Source organism: Adelges cooleyi, unplaced genomic scaffold (assembly GCF_023614345.1).
Source record: "Adelges cooleyi isolate 19-005CV unplaced genomic scaffold, UGA_ACOO_1.1 ACOO_flye_CR_arks_rails_tigmint_CR_PRNA_376, whole genome shotgun sequence".
Lineage (NCBI taxonomy): Eukaryota > Metazoa > Arthropoda > Insecta > Hemiptera > Adelgidae > Adelges > Adelges cooleyi.
The window spans coordinates 10049906-10075514 of NW_026096053.1; the positions used below are offsets into that span (position 1 = coordinate 10049906).

The window sequence follows — 25609 nt, forward strand, 5'->3', positions numbered from 1 at the left end:
TTATTTTTATAAAAAATGTTTAAATTTTAATAAAAAATATATTTTTAGATAGGTTAAAAATAATGACAACAATATTATTTTAAAAATTATTATCTTACGAGAATGTGAACGTTGCGAGTATTGATAATAAGAATCCTTTCATTAGAGTTATTATGGCGTAAGCGTTTCGAATGAAAATTTTCCTTCGGTAGTCATCGCCAAACTGGTTTTTGAAAATATTTTCCGAGGCCATTGTACGTCAAGGTATCCCCTCTCTCCTTATTCAAAGCTCTTTAATCTTTTTTAAGGATAGACGGTCGATTTCATTTTCGACAAAATTTGCCTAAATAACAGTTACACGGCAGTACATTGGTATTAAAAATTGTTGTCTATTACCTGATAACAATTTGTAGAGCAGCTTATTTAAAAATCAGTAATTTATATTTTTTGACCGTGTAATAGATAGCGCACATATTATATTAAATGTATTATGGTTAACTAGCAATACTGATGACAGTCTGTTATTTTAGCTAGTAATTAAAAAAAAAATTATTATCTAATTTATATTTCTTTTTATACTCGTCAAGTAATATTACTTTGGATCATCGATCATGCCCGTAGAGGGGGCACCAGTGGGTACGTGCCTGGGGGTGGTTAACCGATGGTTAGTTTTACTTCAGTTACTTTTTAAAATTATTAGTTAAACCTTTTTTTTTTTAATAGTTTGATACTTTTTTTCTTTTATTAATATTGTTGTATACATATTGTGATATATGTAATTTAAAAAGTAGGCGTTTAATAGAAAAGTATAACACTTCAATACCTACACGTTAAATTAGAGTAAAAAAAAAAACATAATATAAAATCAAAGGACAAGGACGACTGATGAATCTAAACATTTTTGTTTGTACCATAACATTAAACACAGAATATTTATCGTTGACACATTCTATTTTTTTAAAGAGATATTTGTATCTACTAACTTTACAACAAAACCTAATATAAAATTTCACAATTTTTTGGTAACGTTATTATTATTTTTTTTTTAAGTTCTACTAAAGACTAGATCTTAAATTAATAAATTAATATATATATATATATATATTCTATGGTAATCACTAATCACCTATACAAAAATATTCATTGCTTAAAAGTTAACCACTAGATCGCATTACAAAGGGTCACAATATTATTTGTTTTGTTTATTCGGGTTGTTGACTTGTTTATCTTAAGACAACGGATTATCATAATGATAATGTTATTGATAAGAGCTATATAATGATAACGAATCTGGTAAATTTCCAATTAAATTTAAAATGTACATTTTTCTTTGTAACGGAATCTCCTAATTCATTAATTTTTTAATACGATTACGATGTGGTTGAATGTTGTTTCACAAGATTTGTCAATACCTTCCGAGTACATAAAATCTACAAATAATCCAAAACGCTTTTTCGCCAATGTTCATCGTATTTGGTATAGGTAAATAGAACTCTAAGTCTTAATTAACATATTTTAATACTATGGTCTATATTATTTGTTTTTCTTCCTGTTTTACTGTAACGGTTTACGTTACGTTTTTTCTAATTTATTTATCAGAGATTTTTTAAATGGAATCAATCGTCCATTTTTACACCACGAAACGTTTACAAACGACGATGTTCATGCAAAAGTGCAACAAGTCGAAAGCCTAGGAAGTGCATGGATTTATGTATTGATTACGGTAAAAGTTTCATAATCTATTTGTATATATTATTGTATTTAAAATGAATTTATTAAATGTCTGTAGGTTATAACAAAAAATGGCAAACAAGTTATTCCGCTGCCTAAAAGAAGTGAATCCATAGATTTCGAGAAAGATCTGAGTTATTCACAGCAACTACAATACGTAACAGTTACCAATAGAAAAAATTTATGGAAAGAAGCGTATAAGAAATATGGTAGGAATTGTAATTATATTTTTTTGTATTAAATTAAAAAAATCAAATTGAATTTAAATAACATTTTTATTTTATTTTTTATTTTAGACGGTTTCTTTTATAGAGAAAAACCATCTTGTCCAAATATATGTTTGTCTTCACACGATACTACAATACGAGATGTTCTAACACGATTTTATAATTGCCCAATAGTCAGTCTTCGAGACAGGTCTCTAAAAATAAGTACTGAATCTGAAAATGAATCTCATTCTAATATTTTACCAGCCAACATAGTGTTTGAAACTGAGAAATATTTCTATTTGCTACAAGTACGTATATTAAAGGTTTTGTTGTAAATTTATTTTTATTAGTTGTTGAATAAATTTGTTGCACTTAGTTATGTAACTTGTTATTTTAAGTTAAATAATGGTTGTGTATTTTAATTTTAATTTTTCTAACAGTCTTGATTGTATATCGTTGGCCAAGCCAAACATGGTTTGATTACTTTTTTGGAAATTGTTATTTTATTTGATTAGGGAAGTATATGGTCTGAACTATGTTCCAGTCAAAAATATTTGTCCAAGATAGTAAACCTTATAATAACATACTGAAAATATGACAGGTTTAATACATGACCATGAAATCTGTGGTCATGATTTTATTATTTTATTGCAATGAGTAAGTGAACAAACTAGCCTAATCATATTATAACCATATAACATTTGTAAATTAACAAAACAAATTATTAATAATTACAATTATAATAGGAAAACATTTAATGTTAAAATTAACACATGCTAATAATAATTTTAAAAAAATTGTCTTGCGATAAAAATGTTTTTTAACTGTAGTCAATTGTATCAATTCATAACCCATAAATATTTGTAGAAATCAAAAATCAAAATAATAATTTATTTAGTAACCTTGTCCTTAGAAAGTCTGTGGTATTAACCATTTATAGAGGAATTGTCAAAAAAATCAGTAACCAAAAAATATAGTAAAATATAAACATTAACAACAATTTGTGTTCACAGGAAACGAACAACACACACTTTTTTCAAGATTGTTCCAATTACAGTCCAGCATTGATAAAAGCTTGTCACGCTCGTCCATTATTTGTTGTTTACCAAATTCTAAACGCTATGCAAAACACTCACGATCGTGGACTCATCCTCGGCGATATAACATTTTCAGATATTATAGTCTCTCCTGAACTATGGATTAGGGTAAGCAACAACTTAAAATAGTTAACACAATTAATATAGAACATTAATTATATTGAGTTTAAATATTTCTATAGATTTTGCCAAGAATTGCCGATAACATTTTAGACGCTAGCGAAATTGATAGCAATTTCGACGATACGTCGTATCAAAAGCCAGCCGAATGTCTGGCTTCAATGTGTGAACAGTGGGTTCGCGGGAAGATCTCAAATTTTGATTATTTAACTTTTTTGAATAAATTGGCCGGCAGAAAATACGGCGATCCAAAATGTCACCATGTATTTCCTTGGGTGACAGACTTCAGTTCTCGTGCCGGTCTTAATTACCGCGATCTCACCAAGTCAAAATATAGGCTGAATAAAGGAGACAGACAATTGGATTTGACTTACGATATAGGCGATGAAAAATCGTCAGTTATGGTATGAATACATTATTAATTAAACACTGTTGCGTGTATCACAATAAAATGTGTGTTTTTTAGACCCCTCATCATGTTACCGATGTATTATCAGAAATAACTTATTACGTTTATCGATCTCGTGTAACACCACGATCAGTGCTTTGTCGATATATAAGAACAAAATTTGTGCCAGAAGAATATCCATCCAGTATACAACGTATGCAACAATGGTCTCCGGATGAATGCATTCCAGAATTTTATACCGACCCTTCAGTTTTTAAAGTATGTTTATACTTATGTATATTTTTGCTTCAATTCAGAGCTGAGAAAGTATTGGTGTACAATGATGTTTTTTTATTTTTAATTATAACATGTACCCTTCAAAAAATACCTTATGATTTACACACTATTAATAACTTTTTGAAAAATAGTCAAGTTACCACCATATAAAGTGAAATACCAAAATATATCGTCAAAATTTTTCTTCCTAGAAACTTTTTCTTTGTAATTATTTTTTTTTTTTGCCCAATTATTGGACTGCAGATAGATAATATTATGTAATACAGATTATTATTATATAATACAGGTATATTAGAGTTCTAGTGTGCACCTATAATTAGTGTTAGGCAAAATATAAATCAAATAGTAAATAACTTTTATTTGTGAATACCCTGCCCTGACCCGATTGTGTTGGCTTTCTGAAAGTTTTTATTTATTGAATTATACTTATTTATTTTATAGTCCATACACAAAGAGTTGCCGGATTTGGGCGTTCCTACTTGGGCGGAAAATGTTCAAGACTTAGTGGATACACACAGAACCATATTGGAGAGTAACTATATTTCTGAACGGTTGCACCATTGGATAGATTTGACGTTTGGATATAAGTGAGATTTACAAGCTATTCATATTTATCTTAATACTAATATTAAATAATTTGTTTGATAATTTAGACTATCAGGTTCAGCCGCAGTTAAATCTAAAAATGTCTGCTTACAATTGTGTGATAATCATACAAACCTATCATCCTCTGGCATTGTACAGTTATTTACACAACCCCATCCCCAACGCCTTTTACCGTCTCCTTATTTTTCACGTATTCCCCCGGTTATGCCAAAAATGAGTAAGTCAATAATACACAACAATAATAATTATATTAACAATATTTTAATCTTCATTGTTTAGAACCACCTCCATTTACTGAAACCCAACAGGAGAATTCCGCTGTCGACAACGATGACAAGTCAACTCATGGTTTCACAAAATATTTAGATTTCTCAAAAATGCCGCTTTGTGTGAGTAAATCTTTTATATTTAACTATCGTATAAGTAAAAAACATAAGTATTGAAAAATAATGTCTAGAATAGATATTGAATAATTGTGTGACAATTTCAATGACCAACACAGTGATTTCTTTGATATAATGCTCAAATTTTGAAATTCGTATAGTTCAAGTTTTAATGCTCTTTCAGAAACAAATCAATGATCAAATATTTTTATCTCTATCTTTCCGGCAGTTTAAAAAAAAAATAGAATTCAGAGAAAAATATATTTATACATTTTATAGTCTGTCACATAGTGACCTGGCATGGCCTACCTTTTGTGTAGGCAAAATAAAGTCAGTAATAAGTACATAAATCCTCAACATTTTAAAAGTAACCAAATAAGCATATTATTCTTCAATAGCTGATCTAGTATGCTTTAATAGAAAAAAATATATAATTGAAATTTTGGCTTAATAAACCAGCTAAACCTCTTTAAAAAATTGTGGTGTTAATTGTTTTAGTTAATAAGATATTATAATATTTCAGCTTCCGCCTGATTACAATCCTGCTATGCCACTGATCGCCTTAGATACACTTAATAGTTTTTTAACTGGTGTATGTGTTAAAATATTTGATTCCACTAGTGAAAATGACCACTCAAAGCACATCACGCCATATAAAAAAATCATTGCAAATCGTAGAGCACAAGAAATTCAGGTAATATTTTATATGATATGTGTTTGTATTGAAAATGTATAATAGATTATAACTGAAATCATCATATGAAAGATGTAAAAAAAAAAAAATAATAATAATTATAAAAAAAGTCTCTGAAAACTGCATAAAAAATATGCATTTTTAGGCGAATTACAATTTTTTTTAATATTATAAAAAATACAATTTTTTTAAAGCGAAAATTAAAACAATTAAGCCTTGCCAGCTAAAGTTTCTAGTCTTTTACTTTAACAGAATGACAGAACAAAGAAGGCAACAGTAATTTAACTTTATCAAACAAACAAAAACTTCTCAACCAATATTTAACTCAAACAATTTAGTAACTCAGTTTTCTCAAAACTTTTTTTTACTTATTACTGTATCAATGAAAATGGTATATTAAATTATATACAATTTCCCAATTAAAAAATTTTGTTTTTTTTTTTGTGTAGGTTTTAGGTTGTCTTATTGTGGAGTTGTTTATGGGCGAACAAATTATCGCTCAGGGCAGCAATCTACAGACATTATCATTTTCGGAACGGTTACAAAGCTGTAGAGTGTTAGCTTCATCATACCAAAAAGACCTACCGAATTGTATTAGACCAATTATCAAGTTATTACTTCAAATAGATAAAATATCTCTAAATGAAAATCTGTTACCATTCGATTTCAATTGGTATTCTGTAATCACAGATTATGGACTCCCTCCGCCAACCGCCCATCAATTACTAATTCCTTTACTTTCCTCATCAATTATAAGTTTTCCCAAGTATTTTTTAAATTTATATAATGTGTTGAAAATTTACCATGATTACAAGACAGTAAAATCTGAAATGGAAAGTGTAAAAAATCTTTTGGAAGAAGATCAAAAATACGCTCTTGACATGTTCGATGCTTTGTGCAAAAAGTTTATTGTTGATATAGAACACGAAATGATTGAATTGAACGAAGTAGGAGTATTTGGAACCCTGGCGGATAGTACATGGGTGGAGTTTTTGGTGCCTATGATAAATGACCTAATGTCTGACACCAACTGTAATACTTTGGCGGCACTGTATTTATTAGAACCATCGTTTAAAGCATTGGGCTTAAAAAAATCAAAACAATTACTGCTTGACGGTGTCGTAAAACTGTATGAAGAATGTTTACGAGACCTTAGCGAAGAAAGCGTTCTTGTCCAACACAAGTGGGTCAAGTTGTATCAAAAATCATTTTTAATGAAATTGGTATCTGGTTTTGGGACCAAAGAATTTTTGAAAAATATCGTACCTATTCTAGTGGAAACAGTAGGGTCTGGATGTAATTTCAACACTGCACATCCTATTCCAATACAACATTTAAAGTAAGTTTGACTATTGATTTAGCCGTGTATTGACCCTTAAATGTTAGCTATTTGGTTTTTCACGTCATGTCGGCAAAACACTTTTCTAAATTAAAAAAAAAAACTCAAAACCCAGATATCGAAAAAGACGACAATTCATTTTTCATTCACGATTTAGACAACAACTTGACATATTATGTATTAGACTACTCTGACTTTAGTGGCGATTCCCTAATTAGCTTTCTTTACAAAGTTATTAAATATGAACACTAAAAATTGTTTCAGCGATTTTTGTGGATCTTTTCCTCCAAACGAAGATTTCAATTCAAATTTTGAAAATAAAAAAAAAATTAAAGTGCTTGAAAGTGGTAAAGTTTTTCGGGTGTAGTATTTTTATAGTATGTTACCTTATATTTATACATTTTGTTATAGACACAATATCGTTGGATGACGAAGCGTTAAATAACAGCATAGTTTCACTTCAAGATGTGCTTTTAGATGATCAAGTTTTTATTGACTATGATCGTCAAAGCTCAGACACCAATTTCAGCGATGACAAAAGCTTGCATGACGTCACTGTTGGTAGTATATCCGACGGCGAAGACACAATATCTTGCCATACTCCAGATTCGGAAAGGTTCAACACCGAAGAACCTTTTAAAGTAATTTCAAGTTGGATAATAGTTTTTGGTATATCGTTAAGACTTGTACATGTGTGTAGGTAGCTGAAGTTAGTGCAGAATCGCTTCTGTGGGTGGCGAACCGAATAGGTCCAGTGCACACGTCAGTTTATATAACCAAAAATCTATTAAAAATGCTAATGCTATGTTACTCGAATTCAATGCAATATGATGACAAAGCTATACTGGTCATTGATTGTCTGGTAAATATTGCAGGTGAGAACAAACAATTTTTAATGTTTTGTAGAAAGGGAAACTGTTGTAGACTACACTTTCAATGAAAATATGTTTTCATATTTTTTAGACAATTGACACCATTTTACATAAATATATAGCCCATATGTGTATCAAGGTTAAAAAACTCGAAACATTTTCTTTACGTTTTCAACGTAAAGTAAACTAGAAAAAAATATGTTATTGGCTCTATTGTATAATTTAAAAATTGTTGCTTATGCCGTCTTTCTAGTCTACTTTCGATTTGCTTATTATAGTATGCTTATAAAATAGCACTACAAATTGTATTTCAGGTGTTTATGGTGAGCAAGTTGTTCTAGTACAATATTTACCACATATCACGGATGTTGTTGGTATATGTAAGCGCAGCAAAATGACAACGAGTCTTGAAAGCGGTCTAATTGGATGCGTGACACTGTTGAAATACCTGATGACTTATTTTACCAAGTCGACGTTAAACGAAATTAGTCAAGTATGAAATATTGAAAGTTACAATAAAATAACCTTGAATTTTTTTAAATTAATTAATTTTTTTTTTTTTAAAGGATATATTGTGCAAAGCAATAATTCATCCAATGTTACGAATATTGTCATCTCCAAAAGTCATATTTCCACTCGGAGCACAAAGTCGTAGTAATTTCGCCATTAAACTTATCGATACCGTTTACTTTTTTGGACTGAAACAAGGTCATCTTATTTCGAAAACAATCCAGAGACTATTTTTAATATTTGACAGGCTTAGACAACAAGTAGATCCGTCTAACACTACTGAAACTAGTCACAAGTAACAAATTTTAAAACATTTATTTATTATTAACAATTTTTCATAACTGTATTTTTCATTGTTATTTAGGAGTCAGCTTGTTGATTCTAATAACAGTGATTCTGGAGATTCCCCTTCGTTAGTCAATACGGAGAAGTCGCACGTGAAAACCAAAGTAAATGGAATAATATTTATATTATATAAAAAGTATAATTTTGATTACTCTTAGGCAATGGACGAGCTCTGTAAAGTTTTAACGCCTGACCTGGCTTATCATTCCTACAACCTGTTTGCCAAGTATTATGGTGAGTCTTTTATGCAGAGGACATTGATGAACTGGGACTATGTCAAAGAACTTTGTGCCACTTATAAACAGGAAAGAGTATATGCTGGCTATGCAAATATTGGTACACAATTATGATTTTTATATAACCTTCATTTTAGCTTTCATGCAAATTTATTGTTTTTACAATGTAATCTATAATTCTTCTTTTAAGCTTTTATTTGAAAGTGATTTCATCACTTTCAGTTATAATCGTTTCTGTAGATCTATAACCACCGGTGGCTCACTGGCTTTTTTTATTATAATATCTAATATGTATTTAATAGATGATTGTTCAATGCGTTTTGAGGAAAAACTTGGACATCTTACACTGAAAGGCAACAAAATACTTTTTCAGGTAATTATTAATGACTCATTTCCACTGTTTTTAAATTATTTTCAATTAGAACTGAGAACATGTATTTTTAAACTTCATAAAACTTCGAATAATGCTTAAGGGTTACAGTTAAAAATGTTTTTCATGTTTAATCATAGCTTAAATTAAAAAATTATACTAGACATTTTATAAATCCTGAATAGTTACAAGAGTGTTATAATGTTTATAAATATATAAATAATTTACAGATTATTTGATTAGAAATACTATTTTATTGTCTAGGAAGAAGAAATAGAGGTCGCAGAAGACGCTAAGATTTTGATGGACACTTCGAGGTAACAAGGTTTACTTAAGAGTAGTCGAACCTGATCATTATTTAAATAAATGCAAATAAAAACAATAAAATCATATACATTTTTATTTAAATTCAAATAAAAATGTGTTTAAATAAAATATTATTTGAAATTATAAATTATAAATAATAATTATTTTAGATTTCTTATTATTTGAAACAATAAACACAAAATACTTATTTGATACAGTAAATAAAAAATAATTGTATGTGCTTAATACAATTCTACTTGAGTCTCATATTTGTTTTCAAATAACTATTTGCTATTTGTTTTTTAAATACAAAGTAAGTTGGTTTTGTTTAATTTTTTTTTTATGTTTGTAACAGACATTTAAAAGGCAACTGGGTTGCGTACTGGGAACATGAAATTGGTCGCAGTAGTCGTGATACTTTATTCAATTTCAAACAGATCAAGTTGCAGACGTTCAGTGGACACCAGTCGACTGTAAAATCCCTAAGTGTTCTCGACAACGAAAATAGCTTTATAAGTTCTAGTCGAGATAAGACTGTTAAACTGTGGTCTTTAAGGAATCAAGTAACTAAATTTTACCAAATGATGAAGTTAACTGTTATTATTGAATTTTCCCTCGTTGACGCTTAGGGTGACGGCGACAGTGTTTCACAGTGTCAGTATACATATAACAAGCATAAAAAATCTGTGTTATCGGTCACCTACATGGAAAAGTTCCATACGGTCGCGTCGTGTGACTCGTCAATACATATTTGGGACCCATGGTGCGGCGGACGTCTAGTGTGCTCTATGAATAGCATACCAGTCAATATTCTTAAATGCCTACCGACTCCCCATCCAAATCTGTTAGCTGCATCCACTCAGCCATCGTTGCATTCCATAGACGCTAGAACGGGCAAATCTGTAGTTGAACTAAAGGTAGTGTTACATTTAAACCAAATTATATAATATTTTTCCAAAAAAATATTGTGAAGTTTTCGTTTATGAGTTTTCAATTGCTTGCTGATAGATTTCCACCAACGCGTCCGGTCTGATAAGAAGCATAGCTGTGGCGGACAATGGTCACTGGGTCACCGTTGGCCAGTCGTCTGGGTTTTTGACAGTACTCGATTTGCGTACAGGTCAAGCACTTGCTAACTGGAAAGGACACGAAGGAGAAGTAAATAACGCTTGTAGTTGATTATATTGGCACTATTCTTACAACAGCTGAACGTGCTTAACCAGATAATACATAACACGTATATTTACTACTTTTCAGGTTTTGCAACTATTAGCCGTCGATGAAAATACAGTTGTCAGTTCGTCGCTCGACCAGTCGTTGTCAGTTTGGAACGTTTCAAATGGTAGCCTTATATACAACATGAGGTATTTGATTAATGATAAATATACATTTAAAAATTATACTGTTACAAGAATAATAATTTATTAATGTTAAATATTGTCGCCAATGTCTTTAGAGGGTCACCCGAGCCAGTCCACTGCTTAGGTCTTCATGGTAACGAACTGATCTCCGGTACAACTGCTAACAGAATTGGAATCCATACTGGTTTTACGAGTGAAGCATCATTTTCTTCAACTAAAATCAGGGCTGATACGTTTAAAGGCGTTCTAACTACTATGTCGGTACTGAGTCTTAATAAATTACTCATGTTGGGCGCTGATAATGGAAACATAACTCTTTTGTGTTAACGATCAACTACGGCTCTACTATATTTTTTATTATGTATTATAACTCATTAAATTTTACGTAATTCTATTTAATTTAAACGCATGTATTACTCCTATTAAATTATAACGTAATTGATTTATTTAATTTTTTTATAAATAACAAATGCATTAAAATATTTTAACAATAATAAATTTATACGTACAATTATTTAATATATTACCTAATATGTTTTAAATTCATTAAGCAATATAATCCAAAGGAAATAAACTCACAGCTTTGGAAGAAAGTAATAAGTACTTTCAAATTATTATAAAATAAATACTGCAAATAGAAACATAAATAATACAGAGGTTGAACGATGGTGAATGCAGCGTGTTTTGTTGGAAACCTAATTTCAAAAAGTAATGTTTAACATAAAATAGAATGCACACATTTTTATTAGTAAATATATACTCTTGTTTTATTTTTAGTTTATTAATTATCTGCATTCTTAATTAAACGTTTTAAGAATTCCATAATCAGTTTATGAGTGTCGGCCTTTGTTATATAAATTGTGATTTAGTAGTAATATAATACTACAATAATTATTATAAATATCATTATACAAATCAATTTAGTACATTAGCAAATATAATTTTGGATTTTGTACGATATTAGTATAGGTGTTAGGGTGATGATTTTACAGGTTTTTGGAGAATTTTTATTTCAATCCATTTATTTCCCTGTTTGAGCTATAAGTTTAACATAAATATAATTATGATCAAAAATGATTTATCTAATATTATTTTTTAATTTATAAAAGTTTGTTTTGTTGTTAAAACGATGGTTAAGTCAAATATAGTCGGCGAAACTTAATTTTTTAATTGTTTACAAAACCTTCATTTATTTATTTTTTAATTTAAAGCTGAAAAAAATAACTTTAATTCTTTTTTTAAAACAATTATTACAATAGAAAATACATAATATCTTACTTGATTTTAAAATTAGAATAAAAGCTCGATTTTTCCTTTATTAATTTGTTTTATATTATTTTTTTTTATTCACTCTGCAGTTTGTGCTGAAAACCATTTACCTACACGACATTATTGTAATTTAACACATAACAATTGTATTATATAATAGGTTTTTTCCAAATAAGTTTCTATACTCTGTTCTTATTCCGAACAGAGTACAGTCGATTAAAAATAAAAAAGGTTCTTTATATTAATTTAGATAGATTTTAATATGCTACGATACCTAGAAGTAAGTATTTGATATACATTTGATATAGTTTTGGTATACCTACCAAAATATTACACAGAAGCTAAACGTCTTTTAATTTGGTTTGATCCGCTGACGATACGCCTGTCTTTCTAAATTTCTCTGCTAGTTCGATATTGACAAACTCTTTGTACTCTTTCGACCGCACTGCTCGTATAAACGAATTGACCACAGTGAATTGTACACCGTGCAAATGTTTTTTAATGTATGCCAAGTAGAAGTCAGCGCTTAAAACGTTTTCGAGTATATGCGTTTCGTTGACACGGTCGTTCAAATTTCTCAGGAACGGTTTGAGTTCCAAACGAGGTGACCTTTGTGGAATCATTCCCGACGACAACTCACGTTCGACTACCCGTGTACTGCTTAGACACGAATCGATGTGTTTTATTGTAATAGCACTTTGGTGTTGTTCATAAAGAACGCGCGTTATGGGAAAATACACGTGCTCGTCTACGTTGAAAAAAACGGCGAATTGTTTCACCGTGGACAGTAGTCCGTTGTTGTAAGCACTGTACTTGGGACCCAGTGGCTTTTGGTCCACCGCGGTTTGTTCCAATATCATTCTGAGCAGAAGCAAATGTCTGATGATTATATGCACCAAGACGGTGTGCAATAGTTCAATGAAAGCGGTCTGGCATTCGTAGAGCGACTTGATCTGAGCCGCCAACGGCAGCAGTTGTCTGTCGTTTCGCTGATGAAAAAAATCATGGAAAATCTTCCAGAACGGTTGCCATTCGATAAAAGCCACAGACATATCGGCTAATCGTCGCACGGCATTCTTGTTGGCCGGCACCCTGTTCAATATTAAATTGTGCCACAAATTTGTCGACTTGTGGTTAGGGTAACGCTTGACAAAATTATTATAAGACAGCAGCCCGACGGTTTGGATCAACCGCGAATTCAGGTTCAAACCTCTCGGCTGGGCTTGTAGTTGTTTTACCCGATCCATGTAGATCCTTACGGCTGATCTCGAGTAGTCCAATTGGCAAAACTCTGATGCCATGAACTGTTTCAGCAATTGGCCGACTGAATCGTGAGCGGTCAACAGCATGTCGTGTGCTTGCTGGTCGAGTTCCGAAACGATAAATGTGCCCATCGTGTTTGTATAGATGTATAATATCCACAGAACATTCACTGCTGGCCGCAGTGTAGGATTATGATAAGCGTGGTCGTCGTACACGTTACCCAGCATGAACTGGATCAAGTCACAGTTATTGGACACGTCTTCGGCTGTATCACGATTAATAATATGTTTTCTTTCGGCCAAGAAAATTCGAGTGAGCTGCACGTGAAGGTCCGCCCCGGCTATGAAACTGCACACAAGTTCTTTTTGTGACGTTTCCCCGTGAATTTGAACGTTGAACGCGCTAAGCCAAATAACGACATTTATTTGAAAAAACATCATTTTCGCAAAACTCAAAGGTCGATACACTACACTAAACGCAAATACCGGCGCAGTAGTATCTGTTTTCCAATTGCGAATCGGTGTTGTTGATCGACTGAGACATAGATAACCATTTAGTTTTTCTGTGACGTGTCTTTTAAAATTGTTTTCTATGTGTGTGTGTGTGTGTGTGTGTGTGTGTGTGTGTGTGTGTGTGTGTGTGTACTTGCAATAACCAGTCTTACACAGTGAAACCCCAACTCAACAATACCATTGTCCCTTTTGCTCTGTAAGGGATAGACAATAATCTTTATTTGGTTTTGTAAACACTAAAAACACCATTTCAAACACACGGTAATTCTTATAAAATGTATAATATATTATTCTATAACCTGTTAAAATTCGCGCTCATTGTACTCTAATCATGTATATAAAGGATAAGTTGATTAATTTAACGAAAAGCCTAGTTTACACTATGTTAGTATTTAGTCAAGTTGTAACTATAGGTGGTTTACCAACTACTAAAACGCACATTAGAGAGCACCGACTCCGACAGTGTGTTGCGAATGTGTCAATGTGTGTGGTATTTTACAAAATGAATAGAATCCAACGTGGAAACAGATCAAAAATGTATATACAAACTGTAAACGCATCACCATAAGTAATTAGCTTAGTGGGCCGACAAGCTACAGCCTCGTGTATTTTGTTTACGAATTTGTGTTTTCGTCAATTGAAAACAACAATGTAAATACTTTTTGAAAATTATTATTTCGTTAAAAGTTTTAATTTAAGTTTAGCTCAACAATAAAATTGTTTTAAGAACAAAAACGTTGTTCGTTGGTTTCGCATGTTTTTATAATAATTATTATAAGAATATTATTATTTATACTAAATGCTAATTTGCATGCTCCCCGCTGTTGTACGTTTGGTAGTCGACGACGTAGCATTCCAGCAAGAATAATATAATTACAAGTTTTTGTTTTATCAAAAAAGTCATCTTTCGCAGTTACAACAATTAAAAAAGGTCACGATGTAGAAACTTTCACTCTTTTAATTGAACATAAACGGCATTATTTACTGTTTCTGCCCTATCCTTTGATTATATAGTTAAGCACAGTGATGTTTCAATAATTGCTGTCCAACAATTGGTAACACATTCAGTGGAACATAATATTATTTATACATTTTGTGTCCAATATATCGGCCATAGACAATGGGATGTACTTCTGTGAATCTCTGAATGATAAACTACATTATATAAATTCCAGTGTGGTACCCATCAATACCGTAGTACAATACACATCAGATGATAATCTGCAGTTCAGAGAAATACGCACCCTTAGCGCGAATAGACTTATGAATGGAGGTAATGAGAATAGACAAAAAATGTATCCCCAGAGAAAATAACGAACGAACGTTTTTCCAAGATGATGCAAAGAAGCTTTCAAAGAGTTGCAAATAACAATAAGAAACCGACGGATGCAACTGATGTACCAGTCACCTTATTATTATATTATACTATTATGCAGCGTAGAAAAGGAAGTTGGATTAAAGGCGTAGAAGAAATAAATTCCAAGCGAGATAATGTTGAACTTCTTAATCCGGTAAAGAGCGTAGAAAAATTCATCTGCATTAATTTATCAACAAGACTATGGAAATCAGAAAAATAGATGCTGAAAACGTATATCAAATACTGCGACCAATAAACTAAACACTCGTTGGTTTTTTTTTTAAAAGGGCGTATTGTTGTGCAAAAAGGGGCAACTCCCTAAACAATTATTTGAATTTAAATATCTTAGCAATACTCAAACCGGGAGTCTCGTTAAGGACTAACAAGATGCCAGCCACCGGCTGGCATCTTGCATGTCAAATCTTCAGTGTTGGCTACAAATTTTAGATGTATTCATCATCTTATTCGTAGACGGTAATCGTATTCAAATTTGATTAATGAAGTTATAGCAGAATAACTATGGTAGAGTATAAAATTACATTTGTATACATAATATATAGCGTGGTTTTAATCTGTAAGGAAATGTCCCCAAATTTAGTAAATTATTTCTGTAAATTTATAGAGTAGGGTACAATATTTTGGCAGTTGAATAATTTTATTACTAAATGCTTTTTTTTGTAATGTTAGTAAGTTAGATTGTGGCAGCATATTAACATACTAGCATCGTATATTATTGTTTTATCGTCAAATACTACTTCAATGACACACATATTCTCAAATAGAAGCTGTTTTAAGCTTTAACAAGCGATTGTAGATCTTAATACATTAATGTAAAAAAACACTGTATTAAACATGCGCTCGTGCGTCCAACCAAAGGATATTATGTTCAAGACACTATTAAAAAGCGTTTAAGCGCTGACCATTAATATTGAAGTATTTTTCGGTTGAGAGCAATTTACCAAATCTATAAAGGATTTATCATTTGGCATAGCAGTGTAGATTGGGATCAAAGAGACTGTGGTCTCCACTCTCCAGAGTGTATGGGTAAATAAAATCGCTGATTAGAATATTCATATTTTATCTATCATTCCACGACACTTCCGGTTTACAACCTTTCTTTCTCTTTCTCGATTTTAAATAATCTCTTATCCTAATCTTAGATTTGGGTACAATCGACTTCTTATTCGTTCTCCCCATAATGCCTCTACGTTTTCTATTCGTCACGGTGATAAAGTTATGCATGACTTTGTCTGTATAATTCTTTACGAACGGTCCGCCCTTATACTGGTCTCAAACAATGTGTATATTCTTCAAAAAGAAAAATGTATAACAGACAAACTGTAACCTTCTATAAAGTAGATAAAGTACTTACAGTGTTAGCTCTAAAAAAAAATTATGATTGTGTCAAAAAAAGGTAGTGAATTACTAAGGCCGGTCAAAATTCGTTGATTAAAAAATAATACTTGCCAATCGTTTGATTCAAAACTCCTATAGACATTTTTTGCCCACGTCAGACTTACCAATACCTGTTGTTTATAGACAAAAATATTCTTTGCCTGATGAGCAATAAGTGTATTTTACGAGAGCCACTTAGGGGTGCAGGCTTTTTATTTGACGGTGTAAAGGTTTCAACCTTTCGGCCTGACCGGTCTAGCTTTAATCTTATATTATACCAATGAACCTTATACCTTATACTTAGGGCTTAGAGCTAACCAGTGGTTTGTTTGTCGAGTCTCCACGGGATGTTAAGTCGATCGGTGGCTCCCTCTGGGACGGGCCTGACCACGCGGTCGCCGGCGCGGCCAGGAAACGATCAGTTGCCGCGCTTCCGCCAACGTGAACGCCATTTCGTACAAGGATAACATTTGTATTACCGGTCGCGTGTATGGTGTTTCCGCGGTATTTTTGAAAATAACCGAATCCCCGTCTAATACTGCTAGTCGACCGCGTACTCTTGACGGGCCCACAATGAGAGGGTATTGATCGTCTGTATACTTTGAAACGCTCTATAAAATAAAATAAATAAGAAAACAACGACTTCCGCTGTAAAAAGCCGGGGACAATACGTGGTAAGTACTGAAAACAATTTTTAAAGGCAAATTTAACAGTGATTGTATATTTTCGAAAACCTGTTGAATGTCTAGAGTAACTAAATGTACAAAATTCTAACAAGTCGTGTATATAAGAACTAGGGTGAAATATTTAAGTCCTCTATTGTAAATAGGTACATTATAAATAATAGTATTATATCGTGTTACCCGATCATTAGTTGTACTGCGATATTATTTGTAAGTAGATAACTTATGAATTTGTTTACATAAGCCAAATGCCTATAATTTTAAAACCCAAGAGCTGAAACGGAATTTTATCAAAATTTGCGGGGAAGTCCATAAAATAGTCCCCGAGGCTGTGTAGGCTTTTCAATTAACAGTTTTAAAAATTTGTTTTTCTTATTTCATAACTTAAATACAGTATAATATTTTTATCTTGATATTCTCGAACTTCCAGAAATCTAATAGTTTTAATAAACGTACATAACCTGCTTTCTGATTTTGTATTTCTTCTTTCTCTTCACTTTCTCATAATAATATGTGTACTCTATACAATAAATAAGTTATCTGTAATCTGTAACAGTTCTCGCACATTAGAAATGTTTTCTTTTCCTTTTTAAATTTACTTACCCTCTGATCTTAATATTCTATTTACCAGCCGCTCTCATTCTGTTGATACACCATCATTTAACTCCTAACTTAGTTTCATAATGTATAATACCTGATTATTTAATATTGCTCTAATAAATGCACACTTTATCTACTAATATTTTATTAATATATCAATTAGGCTCAAGCATATTATTATTTGTATATGCCATTGTTACCTAAATTTTTTTAATTTATTTCAAACCGATGCAAGACTGATGCGTTGGTTTGTCTAGTAAAACGAGAATTGAACTGATAAGTAGAAGTTTTACCGATGCATTTTACTTGCTCGCAAGTGTAGACCTTGTTGAACGTATAAGCCGCTACAAATCACCGTCTCGTTCCAAGTATGACTGTTACCCGTTCATCTTTGTCTCGTTCTCTAAAACTTCTATCATCTCGCGATTAACCACCTGTCTCCCAGGTACTCCGAGTTAAGATAATAAATACATGTATCAAATGAATTGGCTTCCCACTCCCGGTTTGTTTTGAATAGTCTTGACTATATTGTACAAGTTAGACGGAATACTTGTGCAAATGGCCCAGGAAATAGCGGCACTACATAGTTCTAGTGTTAATTTTTGTCGAATTGCACTTAAACGCCAAAGCTAGAACTTAAACCGAAAGCATATTGTACTCTATTGTGTGGTATTATTCTTAATATAAATACATTGTACAGTATAAAAATAATTTCATGGTTGAAATTCTTTTGTACTTTCCAAAAAACCTAGCATAACCTTATACAAATTGAATCAATTTGTACATTTCTCGAAGTTTTTTTTATTTTGCTGCACAAGAGATGGATTGTTTCGGTTTTCAATCGACTTCCATTCTCTTTCAAGAAAATCCCAACAGCTTACCATTCTTCACCGTTAAAGGCGTTGATCGATTCAGTGGTTAAACTGTAATATACTTTTATGAAAATAAACAAAAAAATAATAATAATATTATACCAGCTAATAAAATGCTTTAACTATTTATCGTTTTTTTTTCTTTTATTGTTATAAACGGGACGACAGCTCGAAGTCTGCAATTCAAACAAACGTGAAACTAAAATATTGTAGATAAAAGATTGCCAGCTGTTGTCTTAATAGGTTTTCATTGAAAAAATATCGCTGGAAAACACTAAAATCGGTTACAATGATTATTTAGATAAAATACATGGAAAGTTTTCCATTTTCTTTTTTAAGATATGTTGTGCTTATTTTTAAGTGTAAATTATTGTTTTCAGTTAGGTTTGTATTTTTGTAAAACAAATTTTCAGTCATTGAAATGTCTAATACATGATTGCTTATGATTAAAAGCTGTAAACGGTTCATATAATGAGTAACATTTCGAGTGTTATGTTGTAAATAGCTTTTTTTTTTTTGCGATAATTAGCTTTTAAAGTATCGTTTAGATAACATCTCGCCGGATTAAAAAAAATATATAATTTGGCTGACTATAATTTTAATAAAATTATGAATGTACAAAAATACCTTACACGCGCGACACGCCCAATGTGTGTCAATGGTCCGGTATTAGTTAAATTACTTATTTATTCGTTTTATGACACATTACTATGAATCGACGATCAATACATATTTGGTATTAATATGAATATATATTAAACGAGGTTTATTTTTTTTTTTTTGTAGTTTTCCATGAATACCTTTTTACTGTAACATAAATTGTATACTGTGTTACGCACAGAACATTCCATATAAGTATGTATTTATTTCTTACATCTCATAATTAAATAAAATTTTACTCGCCTAATGCAAAAATGCAAGCTTATAATTAAAAAAAATATATTTGTTCCATAATAATTAGGTGAAGTTCGTTATATATACCTACACGAGAATATACTTTCAAATGTTTTTATACTTGCATATTGCCTCCACTCTTCACCATATTCTTATAATATTTATGACAAATTATCTATTCTTCAGCAAAAAAGCTACTCCGAAAATTAATTTCACAAACGCTATACTATTGTATATTAATTTTTTATAGTTATTATGCATTTAAAACCGTGTAATGTAGTAGCATAGGTAATATTATTTTACATAATATGATTGAGGTATTGCATGTTAATAAGTGTCCTGAGTATAATCATTTTACATAGTGGGTAACTTTTTAATGGAATTCTTGATTATTGAATTATTAAAATCATACTTGTTATACCTGTACGATACAGACTGTATCATTATGGACTATTTTATGATGCGGTATAAAAACAATCTATTAAAAAGTCGTTTGTAAAAAAAGTCCTTAAGTCATAATTTATTTATGAATTGTCTTTTCCTAAAAACTGATCTAAGTGATTAAAGAATTTTCAAATATTTTTTGATCAGCTAAGTATATTAAATGTATGATGTGTGCTTAATATTTTATATATTTTTCTTTAAATAAAAGAAAATAAAGTTCAAAATCGAACGAGTTCAAACTAAAAAGGATTAAATATAAATCATTTTATTGATGATAAATATGTTTATAACAGTATTTTGATTTTTTAGGTTCTCCCGATAAAAAAAAACATGACTATAAGTATTTAAATTTTATTCTAAGTGAAGCGATACTTGTTTTATAAACGTTTTGAGTTGAGAATAATCTACTGAACATTTAGAGTGGACGATTGGGAAATCATGATTTATTATATACATAATATGTAACAATTAATTAACATCATAAAACTATTGTAGTTTTAGTAATCTAGTAGATACGATTAGGGTTGGCAATATCGTAATAAAAAAATCAATGAAAATGATTTTGCTGACACCTATTGACTTTTCATTAATATACCTACACATAGAAACCTAGCAAAAAATTAATACACTAGAAGTCTACAATTCATAGAAGTTGTTACAAAGGGAAACATATGCGTTTAGATCAAGAAAGAGTACGTTTAGCACTCCGAAAACCTCTGGGGAGTTGGCACGGGTTGGAAATTGTCTCCGACTCTCTAAAACCAAAGGTCAAAATAAAATAAAAACAAGATGGAGACAACCATAATTTTGACAGCTAACGCCATCTGAACTGTCGGTGGATTCACAATTTTGAAATTCAAAAATAGATAAATATATCTTTTCTTGGCGTTAAAGTAAAGAAAACCGAAGATACTGTCTCACATTTTTATATATACTTAACTGTTCGTTCAATTTTAACGAGCCATCCACTGGTGACTCCATTTTAATGTCCGAGGGCCACTAAATATTTGAACTTGACCAATGTGTCAACCTTTTATCTGTGCTGTATAAATGATACGAATTTGATAAACTTATTGATATAATGTTTATAAACATAAATCGTATGCCCAACACTGATTTTTGAGCTTATTATAGTAAATATATACTTAATATGACGTTATACCCCTTATTTATTAATGAGTTGGGGATAGGCAATTTTTAACCAAATCTTAATTAATAGCTTAAACCGTAATGTGGTAGTTACTATTTTTTATGACTATCCTTGACAGCGATTTAACATTTTTCAAGTTGGCATTCTGCGTTTTACTCAATCTGTGACGGTTTTAAAGTAAAAAAAACCTTATTATAATATATATTGAACGTTTTAAAAATTAAATTGTTCTTTTTTTTAAAACAGTACCTAATAACTTTTTTTCTAGGCTATATTTACAAAATAAAACAAATATGAGATTCGCTCGAAAATAGCATCTGTTTGTCTCGATTCCTTAATAAATGTTTTTGTTCCAAAACCACCATAGAACGAGAAGGTATAAAGCATTCTTCACACTTCAAAACTCGAGGTATAACCGACAACGTTCGTCGTCCTCTCATAAGTCGAACGAAACCAATATATAAGAATCAATAAACCGTTATTTGCGTTTGACGGTTCCTGTCTAGATAGTTTCCTAATCATGTCCATAGTGCGGAAACTGAGTTTGTTTAATACTTTACGGGTAGTGTAATCTCCGGTGGGAGTTAGTTGTTCTTTCGGTGGAAACGTCAAAATCCGTTTTCAACTTCAAAAATCACCGTCGTTATCAACTTGGAGTTCCACCGGGACCGACCGCGTTACATTGTTACCGTCGAATATAACTTACATAATAATATGATTCAACGGAAAGCTCAATATTATTAGTTTACCCGAATTCGGTTAGGTAAACCGTCGTGCCGCTGCACAATCTGCCTCTAGCTGTTCCAGTTTGTCACTTCGTCTATCTACGAGGTACACCTTAATTGTACTAGGTATTATAATAATATCGATTCGTTTGAATCGCAATCGTCAAAGCCGGTGGTTGTTCTAAAATAATGGTAGAGATATTTATTTGAAAAATGTCGTCCCAAAATCGTTACACAAAGACGTGCGTGCACTCTTCGGTGGCATCAATGGCCAAATGTATACATCGGGGTGCCCTTTTGGAATAGCTCTATCGGTTCGATCTAATTTCCCGTCAATTTGGAAAGTATCAATTTATCGGAGAGGAGAAGAATATAATATAATATAAGCTCACGAGTCACGGCCGGGGTAATGTGCATTTCATACTGTGTACACGCGCGCGCCGCCCTTATACACAAAAGAAAAGAATGCAGCCCTCCCGCCGACTTGTATTTGATCAGAATTTTTATTTCTCCAGAGACCTCTCCCTTGCTCTCCTATAATTCTTCTCCTTTAACCCCGTGCGCTATTATATCCTCTGGGAAAAACACACGGCAATGGTTCCTCCATTAATTCGCCCTCGATGTCTCCTGTTGTCTGTGTGTATATTTACACAATACTATACCGTCGTCGCCGCCGCAAAATACTAGTAAAACTTTGATTACCGTCGCGCCATGGCCTTCTTATAAGTGTTGTTTTCCACCCTATCTCCTGACACTAAGCCACAGCCACCGGGAGGACTTTATTATGGTCTTCGCGGTCATCATCGTTGCGTTCCTAGTTAATTAAAGTATAAGACAGTACGCTATCTACTGCAGATGTTACCTAAAATATGATATTAATAACACAATAACGACGATAATAACAACAGAACCACTAGGTAGGTACTACTCGGTTTTCGAAAATTATCATTTTCCATTACGACCAGACTCGGGACACGGTACATAAAAATTCATTCCCCGAAATCCAACCGCGAGTACTGTGTTTGCTGTAAACATATTTTACATAGTAAGCACAAGGGTTGTTAAAGAAAATTAAAATAATAAAACTATTGTACCTATTTAAGAAAAAAAAAATACAAAACGCATTTTTTATTTTCTTTATAGAGTTTGTCGTGGTAAGCGCTGTTGATAAAAGCTCACGACAATGTCGAATAAAATAAGGGAATAGGGGGAAAAAATACACCGTGTAATCCGTGAACGACCAAACTCTTACAATAGCCAAAAAGTTGATACAAATCAGTTAAGTCGTGCTCGTGTAATTCGACGCGGTCGCTTATGAATATTCAAAAATTAACACCACCGACACAAAGTCGTCCCTGAATGCAAATTAAAAAGATCAACACCTATGTTTGTACGGATAGGTTTCGCCGCCACAAGAGATTCGGGTTACCAAAAACCCGTTGCCCCAATGCGTACTGGACGTGTGTTGTATTCCAAATAGGGTTTGAATTTTGATAGTATACATAAATCGACTTAACGGGAACGTATCCCGTCGGTCGATTCCAAACGATCCAATTGAGAACTGTTTGCGATAAGCGCATTTAAGTATAATAAATAGCGTTTTAAGCTGTGTGTACACAAATAGATAAAATATACCTTACAGTGAACTCGGTATACCGTGCTAGCAACACATACATATATATATATATATATATGTGTGTAATCATTTGAATTTTAAAATCACGATGTCTTACTCTGTTAAGTTTTTGTTATTTTAGTTGGATAGTAAGTACTTTACACTTTCAAATTCTCTATTCGTTAAATAAAATCACTATAACAACATTATATGTACCTACTTTTAAATGGGCTTTTGTCTTTAACACAAAATCGTTATAGTACAATGAATTATCACAATGTTGTATTATGTTCTATACATTTTTCATAAGGTTATTGCGCTGTGCCTAGACTTGATGTCAATTTATATAAACTTTGGATATTAGACAACGACAAGCGCACGAACCGTTTTGACCGATTACAATTATTATTTTACATTGAACTGTTTGTTTTTATTTTATTTCTGCATAATCGAAATAAGTGTTTTCCACGTGCACACATTAACGTATAGGTGTACAAGTACACGACCACTTGCCGGCAGTTTCAAAACAAATACTGTTGAGTGTTGTGACGAGTACACGTTATAATATGTATGTATTTAATGCGTCATCATCATCATCATTATGATAATCATACAGCGACAATATTAACCGCCGCCGTCAGCCGTCGTCCCCAAACCAAGCGCATTAGAGAATATTACAAAAAAAAAAAAAATACATGATTTACAACCCTCAGTGTACATCATAATAATATTATAGAGTAATAGTAGTACGGTATGTTTTATGTTACAGTTTTTTTTTTAGACCGTACTTGGGGGAACGACGACAGTGCTCGTTGTATAAACATAATAGGGCTCACGACACGTCAGTGATGATATTTACTTGTCACCGATACAGGGTGGGCACCGTGTATAGTCTTTGGTCGGAGGGGGAGGTGGGCAGCAAGTATTTTGTGTACTCTAAATTGAATTGTGCGCTAGACCGACAAATACTTATATTTGTGTCAATAGTTTTTTTTTCCACGCCAAAAACAATATCATTATTGTTGCAGTAGCTAGGACACCCTGTCTGTGTGTGTTTGTTTGCACACAACCCCAAAGGCCGGGACAGACAGACAGACAGACAGACATAATAATTATTACCGTTGAGGTATAATACTATGAGAGCGGCGGGTGCCAAGAACGGTTTGGCCCGAGTTATTGGTCCACAACGGTTATCCCTTCGTTTATTTTTTTTTTGTTCCATACGCACCAGGATCGAGGAAAGTTTATCTTTATAACAATTTTTTTTATTTCGTTAACGAGAAAATAAACACCTCGCCGTAATGAAGCTGGCTTTTATCGCTTCTGCCCGTGAACTGGGGAGTGTTGTCTAGAATTTATCATTTGATTTAATAGTCTGCGCAACTGTGATAACTTTTATGTAATATATTTATCCAACGACACAACCTTCTATAATATACTTGGCTGTATGGACGGTAAAGAAATACTAATAGTACCAAAAGGATGCATAATTTTTGTGCTAAACAATACAATAATAAAGCAGAGCGGGTCAATAATAATTATGTAGGTATAATTCAAATCTAGATATTAAGCCCGTCTAATAATTCAGCAACCAAAGCAAAGTAGCTCTCTTCTCTTCGAGCTTACACCCCGACTACCTTTTTCTACTCTAATCGTTGTGTTATATTTAGTTACGAGTTAAAAACTTACTATATTATGATTGTTTAGCTGGGATCGACCGCCGAGTTTAGCGTTTTTGGGCAGCACTTAATTTTGTCAATTATATTGTGATGGCGGATAATAAGTGGCAATTATACATGCGTCTGGCTATTCCAATTTCTGACTGTACGGCTTGTTGGTGTAAAGACAAATTGCAATAATGTTGGACGCCGTTCGTCACCAAAGGGAGTCACGGGCCATTACCAAGTGTCGCCGTGCATGTGTCCCTTATTAACGGTACATTAAGCATACATAGCAGCACAATGTTATAATAATAATATATTATATG

At 32.1% G+C, this 25609-nt stretch overlaps 2 protein-coding genes across 3 annotated transcripts in view; both read left to right on the forward strand.

The window, feature by feature from the left end:
* Positions 1 to 1277: 1277 nt before the first annotated feature.
* Positions 1278 to 11334, forward strand: LOC126840874 (WD repeat-containing protein 81). The gene is made up of 26 exons (XM_050576860.1): positions 1278 to 1461; positions 1579 to 1702; positions 1769 to 1919; positions 2007 to 2227; positions 2933 to 3124; positions 3199 to 3540; positions 3603 to 3803; positions 4263 to 4408; positions 4475 to 4644; positions 4707 to 4816; positions 5334 to 5504; positions 5954 to 6843; positions 7108 to 7190; positions 7255 to 7484; positions 7544 to 7718; positions 8030 to 8208; positions 8282 to 8520; positions 8590 to 8674; positions 8729 to 8906; positions 9109 to 9179; positions 9441 to 9493; positions 9838 to 10045; positions 10112 to 10399; positions 10491 to 10640; positions 10740 to 10846; positions 10939 to 11334. The coding sequence occupies exons 1-26, from the start codon at positions 1355 to 1357 to the stop codon at positions 11168 to 11170; spliced, it is 5103 nt and encodes a 1700-aa protein (XP_050432817.1). The 5' UTR covers positions 1278 to 1354; the 3' UTR covers positions 11171 to 11334.
* Positions 11335 to 17072: 5738 nt separating this feature from the next.
* LOC126840378 (connectin-like) overlaps positions 17073 to 25609 on the forward strand; it is a 125829-nt gene continuing 117292 nt past the window's right edge. For both annotated transcript variants that reach the window (XM_050576060.1, XM_050576061.1), the window contains exon 1: positions 17073 to 17313. The gene's annotated coding sequence lies outside the window, so the exon portion shown is untranslated. The remainder of the gene's footprint in view (positions 17314 to 25609) is intronic.

Coding starts and splice junctions, on each gene's coding strand:
- LOC126840874 (XM_050576860.1), top strand. CDS start 1,355: ATGTGGTTGAATGTTGTTTCACAAGATTTGTCAATACCTTCCGAGTAC. Junction 4,817..5,333: donor TCTCAAAAATGCCGCTTTGT/GTGAGTAAATCT, acceptor ATAATATTTCAG/CTTCCGCCTGATTACAATCC. Junction 7,719..8,029: donor TTGTCTGGTAAATATTGCAG/GTGAGAACAAAC, acceptor ATTGTATTTCAG/GTGTTTATGGTGAGCAAGTT.